This window comes from Austrofundulus limnaeus, unplaced genomic scaffold, assembly GCF_001266775.1.
Source record: "Austrofundulus limnaeus strain Quisiro unplaced genomic scaffold, Austrofundulus_limnaeus-1.0 Scaffold215, whole genome shotgun sequence".
Lineage (NCBI taxonomy): Eukaryota > Metazoa > Chordata > Actinopteri > Cyprinodontiformes > Rivulidae > Austrofundulus > Austrofundulus limnaeus.
In genome coordinates, this window is record NW_013952617.1 from 941744 (window position 1) to 952686 (window position 10943).

The 10943-nt window shown below is 37.9% G+C and overlaps 1 protein-coding gene across 2 annotated transcripts in view; it reads left to right on the top strand.

Moving 5' to 3' along the window:
* The window catches only part of baiap2l1a (BAR/IMD domain containing adaptor protein 2 like 1a), a gene marked incomplete at its 5' end in the record, with an annotated part of 37548 nt that extends 27788 nt beyond the window's left edge, over positions 1 to 9760 (top strand). For both annotated transcript variants that reach the window (XM_014019298.1, XM_014019299.1), the window contains 4 exon segments: positions 4373 to 4432; positions 4509 to 4680; positions 8052 to 8092; positions 8175 to 9760. In XM_014019298.1, coding sequence (XP_013874752.1) covers positions 4373 to 4432; positions 4509 to 4680; positions 8052 to 8092; positions 8175 to 8247 — 346 coding nt within the window.
* Positions 9761 to 10943: the final 1183 nt, after the last annotated feature.

Here is a 10943-nt window from a genome sequence, read left to right on the forward strand (position 1 = left end):
GACATAAGGGTGTCCAGGGACTCCAGGGGATTAATCGTCAAATTAATCGTTATCAGCTAAATACTGTACCACAATTAATCGTGAGTAATTTTTTTGCCAATATTGCCCAACCCTAGACTGCAGCTAGTTTGAGTACTCAGTCAAACATGCAGAAATATTGATGAAGCAAATTTTGTTGGTAAGCAGGGTTGTAAAGTAACTAAGTACATATACTTTGTTACTGTACTTACGTAAATAGAATTCTTGGGTATCTGTACTTTACTTGAGTAATTATTTCTCAGCCTACTTTTTACTTCCACTTCCTACATTTTCACACAATTATCTGTACTTTCTACTCCTTACATTTTTAAAAAAAAAGGCAAGACATAGAAAGTTGTTACTTTTATTTCATTTTTGCTTGTTTTCATTCCAGCTTGTCGTAAAAAATAAATACTATTCATTTAAATTGTGCCTCCTAGATAGAGTGAATTTAACTGTGGTTGAATGAGAAGTATAAATATATAAAATTCTGATACCGTATTAGTTTGTACACAAACAAATCATGTCACACTCCAGCAGGACATAATCATTAAAATAAAAGGACTGTACTGAGGAAGTATTTGTATTTCATGAATTATATTATTAAATTTGGCCGCAGCCCTCAGATAGATTTTTATTTTGGAGAAAATATTTGAGCAGCCTTGATATATGTATATAAACTGAAACAGCTGGACTAGTGCATCCTAAATTTAACATCAACTAATTATTTTAAAAAGTCAGTCATTTCTGCATTTTTAAGGGAGGTCACCTCCTAATAAATGTCATTACATAAAATCTAACTGCTCATTTTAAATCAATACTTTTACTTTTAATACTTAAGTACAAAAAATATCAGATACAGACTTTTACTCAAGTAATATTCCTAAAGGAGACTTTAACTTTTACCAAAGTAATTTTTTGGTAAGATACTTGTACTTTTACTCAAGTATCACTTTGTGGTACTTTATACAACACTGAGTAATATTCCTAAAGGAGACTTTAACTTTTACCAAAGTAATTTTTTGGTAAGATACTTGTACTTTTACTCAAGTATCACTTTGTGGTACTTTATACAACACTGGTGGTAAGATTGAGCAAATAATTCCTGGTTATCATTGTGAATGTCTCAAAAGCAGCTCCAGGAAGTCTCGGGTGTAGGTTGTTGGTCCTAAAAGAGTTTGTTTTTTTTCAGCCTGCTCATAGAGTGGCCACTCAATGATAGTATTATAAAAAAGAAAAAATAAAGCTGCGTTGATCAAACCAGGTTGAGATTGTATTTGTCTTCATTTGGGACCTAAACGAAGCCAAAGCCAGGAATTAGTAATTCCAAACCTCTGTGCCTCAGTGCACACGTGTTGCCACTCCCACAGGTGATGCACGTTCATTCCAAGAAGCAGCAGCAGTGACAGGGAAGCGTTATTCGCATAACTCAGGTGGCAGTACTCGTTTGGACCTAGTTATTTTTAATGCTTTGCTGTGCTAATGCATCGAGACAAAGAAAAAAATAAAACACAGAGTATGCTTGGCATGTTGAAGAAGACTGCGAGGCTTGGTTTTTAAACACATGCACAGACAAATCCAGGTGTTTGCACACAAACCAAAGACATACGTTGCTTTAGAGGAAGGAGTTTGTCCAGCAATGGGAAAAAAAAAAAGAATCTGACTTTTATACGTCAGCAGTGATTTAGCAACACTTCCTATATAGAGGGGTTCTATTAGATTTCTCTTTACTGGAGTTTCTCCAGAATAAAGCCAGTGCAAATGCTTCTTTTTGTTGTTTTCTCCCCTTTGAAAGTGTTCATGTACRTGTTTGTATGTGTTGCCTTAGCATCTTAAACCCTCAAAGCAGGAGCAAATATTGTAAAATAAATCGTATGCAAATTACCTTTAGAYCAATTTGGACTCATAATGCAACATTTATTAATTTGTTTTTACTTTTAAAGAGAATGAACAAAAGCTTTTCATTCAGTGGCTCTTTGTGTTTTGTTTTGTTTTTGTTTTGTTTTTTACGAGCGTTCACGCAGACAGTGGAGGTTTTTCAAGACAAGCACACGTTGGGGATAAATCACAGCACTTTCTGTTTCCTAGCAACAAATCCACCAGCCTGATAAGCCATCGTTTTTCTCCATACGTGACTTGGTGATCAAAATTTCTTTGTTTTGTGTCTTTAGGTGCGGATCGTATTTGAGGCTTTTGTGTTCGGCAAGGATTGTCGTCCACTTACTCTCACAAACGGTTCAGAAGAGTCCTGAAGTCTGTGAAATGTTTTTTTAAAGGGCAGATTAGTTTTTTCTTTTTTTTTTTTTGGCATTTTCTTATCAGCGTGGAACCAGTTCTAGTGACACGCTGATGTACATCAACAATACAGATGAAAGTTGTTGTTTTTTTTTATTTACTGGAGCATTTCAAATTAAGCGATACTTTTTATTTTTTGAATGTTTACTTTTTAGATAAACTTGCTTGTCCTATTAGGTTATCATGGCCCCTGTTCAGACTCTGGTTTTATATGATAAGAAATCCCTGAAGAATAGTTATTAAAACCAGCTGCCAAAGGTCTAAAGCGAGCATTCATKTTTTTGTGCGTGTKTGYCTGTTAGCGAAATATATCACAAACCAGTGATAGATTTTAATGAATCTCTCAGGAAGTATTCACTAGATGTACAACTGCACCTGATTATCTTTTGAAGTCAGCCCGATTKAAGATGGCCGACAYAGCTAACTGACTTCAGCAAACGTATTAACGGCTATAACTCAGTAAATGTTAAAGATATTGAGCTAAAATGAGGYGTTAGTATTTTAGTGTCTTCCCCAGCAAATATTTAGAAAGCTGACTGATCACGCAGGAACTTTGTTCAAAACTTTGCCGCTAACTAGTCAACGCTTTCTGTCTGTTAGCAAAATATCTCATGAACCATTTCATGGATTTGAATGAAACTTTCAGATAGCAATTGCTAGGCTTACATCTGCATCTGTTTAACTATTTAGTCAGCACAGTTTATGATGAATGCCACAACCAGCTTATCATAGAAAACACCAAAATGACTAAATTACAGTCAAATTTATGGATATTGMGCCAAAATTTTGTGTGAGTAGTTGAGTTATTATAAATTATGTGTTAACACAAGATCTTACGAAGCCGCCTGCTATTGCACCCAAATGGCTTTAACTTTGTATTTTATTGAGCAGTAAGCAAAGCGTTAGACTCAGTGGTGGGCAGCACTAATCCAAAACGTAGCTTCACAATTTTGAAAGCGCTTATGTAAATATTTAGGTCCGTAACCGCAAAAGCGCTTACGCCATAGAAAAACTAGCAGAAGCRAATTTTAAAGWCCAARTTCAATTTGACACTCACTAGCTGGCWGTAATTCATGTACAATATRTGCACACTGCCAACTAGCGGTGTATGAACCTTTTTACARCTTATTCCTACAACTGCTGATTGCTGGGGATGTGATTTCATGAAACMGACTTTTAGCTCCCGGTGTAAAAAATTAAAAAGTTGTTGAGGATTGCTAGTTCGGCTRCTTCTTTGTCTTTTTCTTTTGTTTGTTGTAGATWTTTCATTAAAGAAGMATCAATAAAGTAATTTTAAAACTGTTCATTGGAAAACTGAAGCRATGCATTCTGGGTACATGACGGATTTGATTTGTGACAGGAAACTTAYCTTTCCTTCAAAATAAGAGCTTGGATTTTAAAGTTTTCATGTAGTTGCTCCACTTAACCACTAGATGTCAGTCTTCATCAGCATAACATCTTTAAATCATTTCTGAGTCTCTAACACCGTTGGCCGATTGCTTCGACCAAATACGTCAAGTATTGAGCTCCAGCATTTAAACTTTATTTTTTTAAAGGAGCTCCGATTGTAAAGTAAAATAAATCAATACATACAAAATTTTAGTATGGATTACAAACGTTAACTGTTTTAGCTGGGACAGGGAGTTCTAAGCACTGCCTTCCTGCTACGTAAGCAGACAAAGCATTGTGGGAAATGAGAACCGTGACCCAAAGCAACAGTCAGCAAGGCTGTATACCTTCCCAGTATGTGTGTTTATCTGGGAGGGGTGCTGTTGGATAGATCACGTGTGTTGTGATTCATTGACAGCCATACCTTCCGCTGTTCAAGATGATGACTGGTAGATATTTAGTTATTAGCTGTACTGCATTTTAATTTTAGCAAGCGCAAATCCGCTTATGAATAATAAAAATTAGTAAGACTGCTAAAACACAAATGTAATATATTTAGGTCCGCAATTAGCGGATTTGCACTTTAGCGGGCTGGTGCCCACCACTGGTTATACTGTTTGTAAAACTGTTGTTTGATGTCTCTGACGTTGTGTGTGTCTGTTTTTTTCAGACGCGGTTGGTTTCCTTCATCCTACTGCAGACCTTACACTGAGCCAGCCATCTCAAATAGGTAAGAACACTGCAGCACACCAGAGCATTGACTCCCAGCTGCTGAGACTTCACACGCTTGTCATATGTCTCTGCAGCAACATGAGCACGCCGGTGAGGAGTTTGAGYGTGGCCAGTCTGCAGGAGGAGGAGGAGGAGGAAGTTGGGCTATATGAGCCCGTACTGCTACCACCAGCAGACTACAGCGACTGCTCGCTGTTTAACCCAGCGGTCCCCTCTGTCCCTTCAACACCTTCGTCAAAGAAAACGGTCAGTAACTGCAGAGCTGTCTTTTCAATTTTTCAGGACTTAACAGAGATTTTATGCAGATTTTAAGCTCAGGAAATAGGAAACCAAACAGACGTTTGATCATCTGCCATTTTAAGTTTGTTTTATTGTGTCCCTCTTTGTCCTGTTGTTAATACTGACGTATCAGACGAAACTATTGACCCGTTGCTTTGTTATATTACACTGGACTGATTCCAAGGACTGGAACCAGGAGTGCCTTCCTTTACACTTTAAACACAAGTGTCCCACGTTCGTTTCTGGAGTCTGGCTCATAAAAACTCAGAGTATACGGAATAGTTACGGATATAACTTTAGAGCTTTCTTCTTGGTTGCAACAACACAATGCCCACGTGACCACAAAAACATAACTTGAACATTTTCATGCCCTCGACTATAAAAGGTGCTTCCTGATAACCCGTGTGGCCCGGGCCGAGTCGTCACACGCAGCACGCCCACAAAGCAAAATGCCACGGCACAGGTTGAACTTTCAGTCTGACTAATTAAGCCTTATCAAGAGCGCCTTGAGACATCGTCAGGCCTCCACACCCTTAAAGCTCRGCACTCCTTAATCACTTCATTAGTTCCTTTTAAGAATGTGYGAGACTTTAAGTGTGCAATCTATGGGAGCCACTTTGCTGTCTGGACTAATCTGGGCACAAATGCACTAAGAGGACAAGCAATTTGTGTTCATTTGGACTGAGTGTGGCCCARCTAGAGGATAAGCAGAAAGTTACAGAGGGAGGTATAAAATACTAGAGGGCGGAGACAGAGTTTCACCTTACAGAAGCTCTTTATGAAGGCGGATGAATTATCTGTCCCTCTTCACCTTTCCTGTACTGTACTTTCTGCTCTGTACTCTGCTGCATCAGGGCTTCTCTGAGGAATASACTGCAGTGGATGAAAGTGTGATTATCCCACTGATGAAGAGAGATTTTACACCTTCAAGAAGACAAAGAACTGACTTTGCTCTGTTTATGACTGAAGCAAAGGTCTTTCATACTTAGGAGACTCAAGAAACTCYTTTTAATTTATACTGAAAGATGTGCTTTTTAATCGCCTGAAAACTTCAGTTAGGAACACATTTCATCCTTTTGTCAATAGCTATGTTTACATGCACAAAATTCTTTGATCAGATTGAAATGTAATGTATGGTTTACATGGACACAATCCGATTATGATGATTGTTTACATGCACAAGGCTTTTATTCAGAATAGAAACACTGACATGCGCAGTTAACTTTACCTAAAAAAAAAAACAGGAAAAAGTTCTACTTCCGTGATGAACATAAACAAACATCTTCTGAGCGCTAAGAATGGACCTGCGACAAGTTTTAATAATGATGGAGACATTACTGCACGCTCTGGTTCAGCTGCAGGTGATGCACGGCAGACTTTTCTTTTTGCGAAGCTGCGCAGCCTGTGTGTCTTCCTTCTTTACTGAATGAGAAAACAGGAGGAAAAGTTCTGTCTGCTGGAAACCGCTGGATGAAAGTCAGCAGACATGCACAGTCAGGTCAGTTTTCCACAATCAGAATAAGATGATCGCATTAAGTGTTTACATGCACGTCATTCGGGTTATCAATCGGCATAAACCACACCTCTCGTTCCAATTACAATTTCATTCGGATCGAGCTGAATTGGGTCAGAATAATCCAAAAGGGGTGTTTACATGATGCATTTTATTCCAAATGGCCGTTTAATTTGATTACTTATGTCCATGTAAATGTAGCTAGTGATGCTCCTGATCTCTGCATTGGTATAACAGAACTGTGTTCTATCAGTCAAAAGATAATTATCCAATAAATTATGGTAGCCATGTGGAGCTGCCTAAACGCCTATTTACACAAAGCTCCTCCCTGCCTACAGGGCATCCCTCCCCGACACAGCTCCACCAGACCTGGTGAACTACACATCTGTTGTGATATTAACAACTTCTCAGTCCACTCCTTCTTGGATTAAAAAAAATGCCTTCAWTGAGGAAATGTATTCTTGGATGCCAAGGAGACTACCCTCTTACAATGCTCCTATACAGCCTGAAGCATGGGAGTGTCAGAAATGGTAGGAGGTTCTTAAAGAGACATTTAGGTAGGCTATGATGCAAAGTCAGGTTTATTTTTGATATATACAGTGTTTTCATGTGAGATTGTATCATAGTAGATTAATACCTGTTGTTAGAGGAGGAAAAGGCACTTTTAAATGTTTGTTTACATGATTTAGGTCCTTTCAAGTTTGCAGACATTCCTGTTAAAGTGTGAATTCTTGAAAACAGATGAATATACGCAATACAAAATAATGTCACTAGAAAATCTATGAATCTATCTGAAATRGATGGTACTTGGGATAAAAGTAATTGCACATAAAAGTGTGAGGGTATTCACTGTATTACATTATATGTCAAAAAAAAAAAAGAAAGAAAGAACTGTCAGTTTTTGCTGATTGTTTCTGTCTGCACTCTACGCATTTGAAAAAGCCGAATGTTACAGGTGACCTCTGAGGATCTGGTTTAGTTGGTTTCCAAAATTTGTTTTCGAACTGTTTTCTAGAGTTATTTTTCATTATGATAGCTAATGCCTTACTGCTGGTTTCAGGAAGTTTTATCTTCTGATAAGAATTACTTTGCAAGCATATGTACAGTATAAGCTCAAGTCAAACTGATACCATCTGAGTTCCTGTTTTATTCAACACCTAATTTCCCTCTGGGATCACTAAATTATTTTTGAATTGAATTGAATTAAATTGAAATGAGGGTGTCGGAGCTTTGTGTTTGGCTGCTCTCTAGTGGAGGAATGGGGACTGGAGATATTTTGTTAAATACTGTAGATGCAGTGCTGTGGAAAAGTCTTGAGTCATCTCTCATTTTAATTGTTTTATTTTACCTACAGAGCCTGTCTCTTTTAATCCGAAACCCTGTATCACTTGTTATTCAGTGTCTGATCCGAAACAACAACATGCAAACAAACTACTGACAAATATCGGACGACGAATCATCTTTACATTCTTGTAAGAGAAAAAATAACCCCCCAAGTCACAAAGACRAGATGTTTAATCAATGTTTTCTCCACTTGTATCCTTCCTAATCTTGGCAGTATTTCATGCTTGACGTGGCGGAGACAAACACGTTTCTCTCGCCAGCTTTTCTAGACCGTCTAGATTCCGTTCAGCTGAGGTTTGTCTCCAGTTCAGAGGCAGATACGTCAGCTGCACTGAGGTTTAACGGTTCATTATGAATATTTTCAAACTAGTCCAGCAAGTCTGATGTTACCTACTGAAAGGAAGCTCTCCATGTGTGTGTTTCTCTTTGTTCGGAAGTCTGTTCGCCGCTCTAAGTGCTTCCTCTTTCCTCTCGTTTGCAGGTGTCTCTAGTCAACGGGACCGCAAAGGCTCCATTTTTAGGGTGAGCGGTGAAACACATAAGCGGTGAGATTAAATGTGGGTCCACTCTGACGTGCAATGATTTTTTTTTTCCCCCCCTGCAGAGGCGGTAATCCGTTCGCCACAGTCAAGCTGAGGCCGACTATTACAAAYGACCGATCGGCACCGATCATCTGAGCTGGAGGAGTTTCCCTCATCGCTGGTACGCCTTCAGGAGAATCGTACCAGACCTGAGCARCACGCTGATCAGCTCCCCAGCTTGCATCTCATCAGCCCACACACTCGTTCCATTCAGCACCACTTTGTTTTTTTTTTTGTTTTGTTTTTTTTTGTTTAAAGGAACCCCCTTTTTTTTCTAACGACTGCTGGTTTTAGATTGGCCTCCAAAGATTGAAACATTATACGGTCGTCACGTGGAGAGGCAGAGAAAAGCTTCAAGTCCAACACTTGTTTATGAGGATTGAGTTTGTGTTCTACTCCAAAATGAAAAGTTTGGACATTTTCTTCACGTATTAATGTAACCAAGCTGTCCATTGTGGCTACCTCACAAGAAAAAACCACCACGTGAAACGGGGTGAAGTTCAAGGAAAATAAAGCGCTAAGAGAACATTACTCAGCCTTCCCTGTGAATTCCTCACTTGTACAGAACGATATTCTTCTGAGATCTTGTTCAACCTGTTAAAACCTCCAGTGTGTTTAAACTGTATCTTCTATTAAAATAGGACAAATTTCTATTCAAATATTTAACTTTTTACTTTAAATTACTCCAAGCACTTTGACCCAAAAGTTTTCCAAATGTGTTTAAAAAAGTTGAAAGCATGTTGTTTGTAAAAAATGGAGAAAAAAAATGGAATAAAAAAACCCTTAAAGGCAGTCATGATTTAAACTCCATAGACATGTTTTATAATGGGTTTTGTAAAATACCYTCAGAGGTTCAGTATGATATGTAAATAACAATTAGGGGTTATCTGTTTTAGGATTTTGTAAAAGAGATGCCAGTGGATGTGATGAAACACCAACTCTCAGGCTGCCTTCCTGACTTACCGGAGGTTCTTATTTCTCTGATTATGACTTGTCTATTTAAGCCACACTGGGAAGGACAGAGGTGAGAATGAAGGAAGAGAGTCTTTGGGGGGAATTTGTCTCATGAGTGCAGTTTAAAATCAGATTGTTAATTTGTATGAACCAAGTCCTTGTAAAGGAAAGCACTCATCAAGTTTGATTATTTTGATTTTGCTTCTTTTTTTTAATGAGTTAAATTGACATTTTTACCAAATGGTTTCACACTTTTTGATCTTGGTTAAACGATACATGCTGTATGTTCAGACAGAACAGAGTTTATGCTAAATGAAATAGTTTTGTGCAAAGGACGTCCTTGTTCAGCATAGACTTTTCTGTTTTTTATTTGCTTGCTGAATCCAATTACAGTATATTAAGAAATGCTAATCMGTTGATTGATCTACAATGTGTGAGTAATGGACATCATGCTGACAGTAATTGCAACATTCAGTGTTGACCATTGTGTATTTTTTTCTTCTTTTTTTCAATAAAACAAGAAAATGTCTAAATTAGTGTTCATTTTTTTAACTACTTCACCTTTAGATTGTTTGGAGATTTTTTCTTTTTTTATTCTTATTTATTCTATATTATTGTGATTGTTTCTAAATAATAATAAAAGGGGTAAAACCAGCTTCTAAGTCTTGGATGAAACTTTATTTTGAAATTTATNATCTAAAATAAATTACTTTATTTTTGAGAAATCTGTTCAGGTCACAAGTTCTTTTCACATTCATGACCAGAGGGGTATTTCATAATTTCCTGATTTCCTTCTGCAAGATCTGGCTGGATTATTTTATGAACTTTAGGCTGGTCCTAGTCTTCATGGAGTAATTCCTACACCTCAAACACGCCACATTTTCCTAGGCTTGTAAACAGATTGATGAAGAACGAGGAAGAGGAGTGATGCGCACAGGTGCGGTGGACTTCAGACTCGGAGGTTGTTTGTTTGTTTGTTCATTTTTATTATTTAAATGAGACCAGGGGCAAGGTAATGATCTCGGTCGCGCTGACCCACTCGCTTCCAGAGCGATGGTATACCAGGAAGCACTTTATGAAGAGAGTCAAACCATTATACTCATACAAGGGGATAAAACAGACGTTTTACACTGTGAAATGTGACTGATGAAAACTTAGGAGCTTAATCCCACACCCGTTTCACGATGAATAACGTTGGGTGACGAATCTTTCTTTTTTTTTTTTACACATTGGACTCCACCGGGAAGAAATTCTGTGCATACTGCCTGCTTAAATGTTTGCTATGTCACAACTTATTCGGCAAATGTGTTTCTGTCTCTGCTTTTGTGCATTTACTCTATTACAGGATGGGGGAAGTTGGACTTGGCGGAGGTTTGCACTCTCCGAGTGCTTCTAGTTTTAGTTTGTTTTTATTGTTTAAACTCGAACAATCATGAAACTGAACCCCGGGACTGAAAATCATTTAACCTCAGACAATAAAATAGATCAGCCTAAAAAATGATCAAAGAACCTAAGTCCAGTCTGTAAACTGTAAACTTTTTATATTTCTGTCATGAGTTGGAAACACATGCAGAGCGCATGGCCTGCGGAGCACACACACAGCTCAGGAGAATAAAATTTGTGAATTCTCAAAGAAACATTTTAATTCTGAGAAAAAACTGTCAACTCAGTAGATTAATTCAGAACAGCTCAGCTGTGATGATTCCTCAGCTCCACAAGATGCAGACAATAGATTTGTTGCTGCATAAAGTTGTGCGTATGGATCAATGTCAACTGTTGTGCAGGTTGATATCCCCACAAGAACAATTGAGGACAGTGTTTTTTTTTTTTTTTTTTTT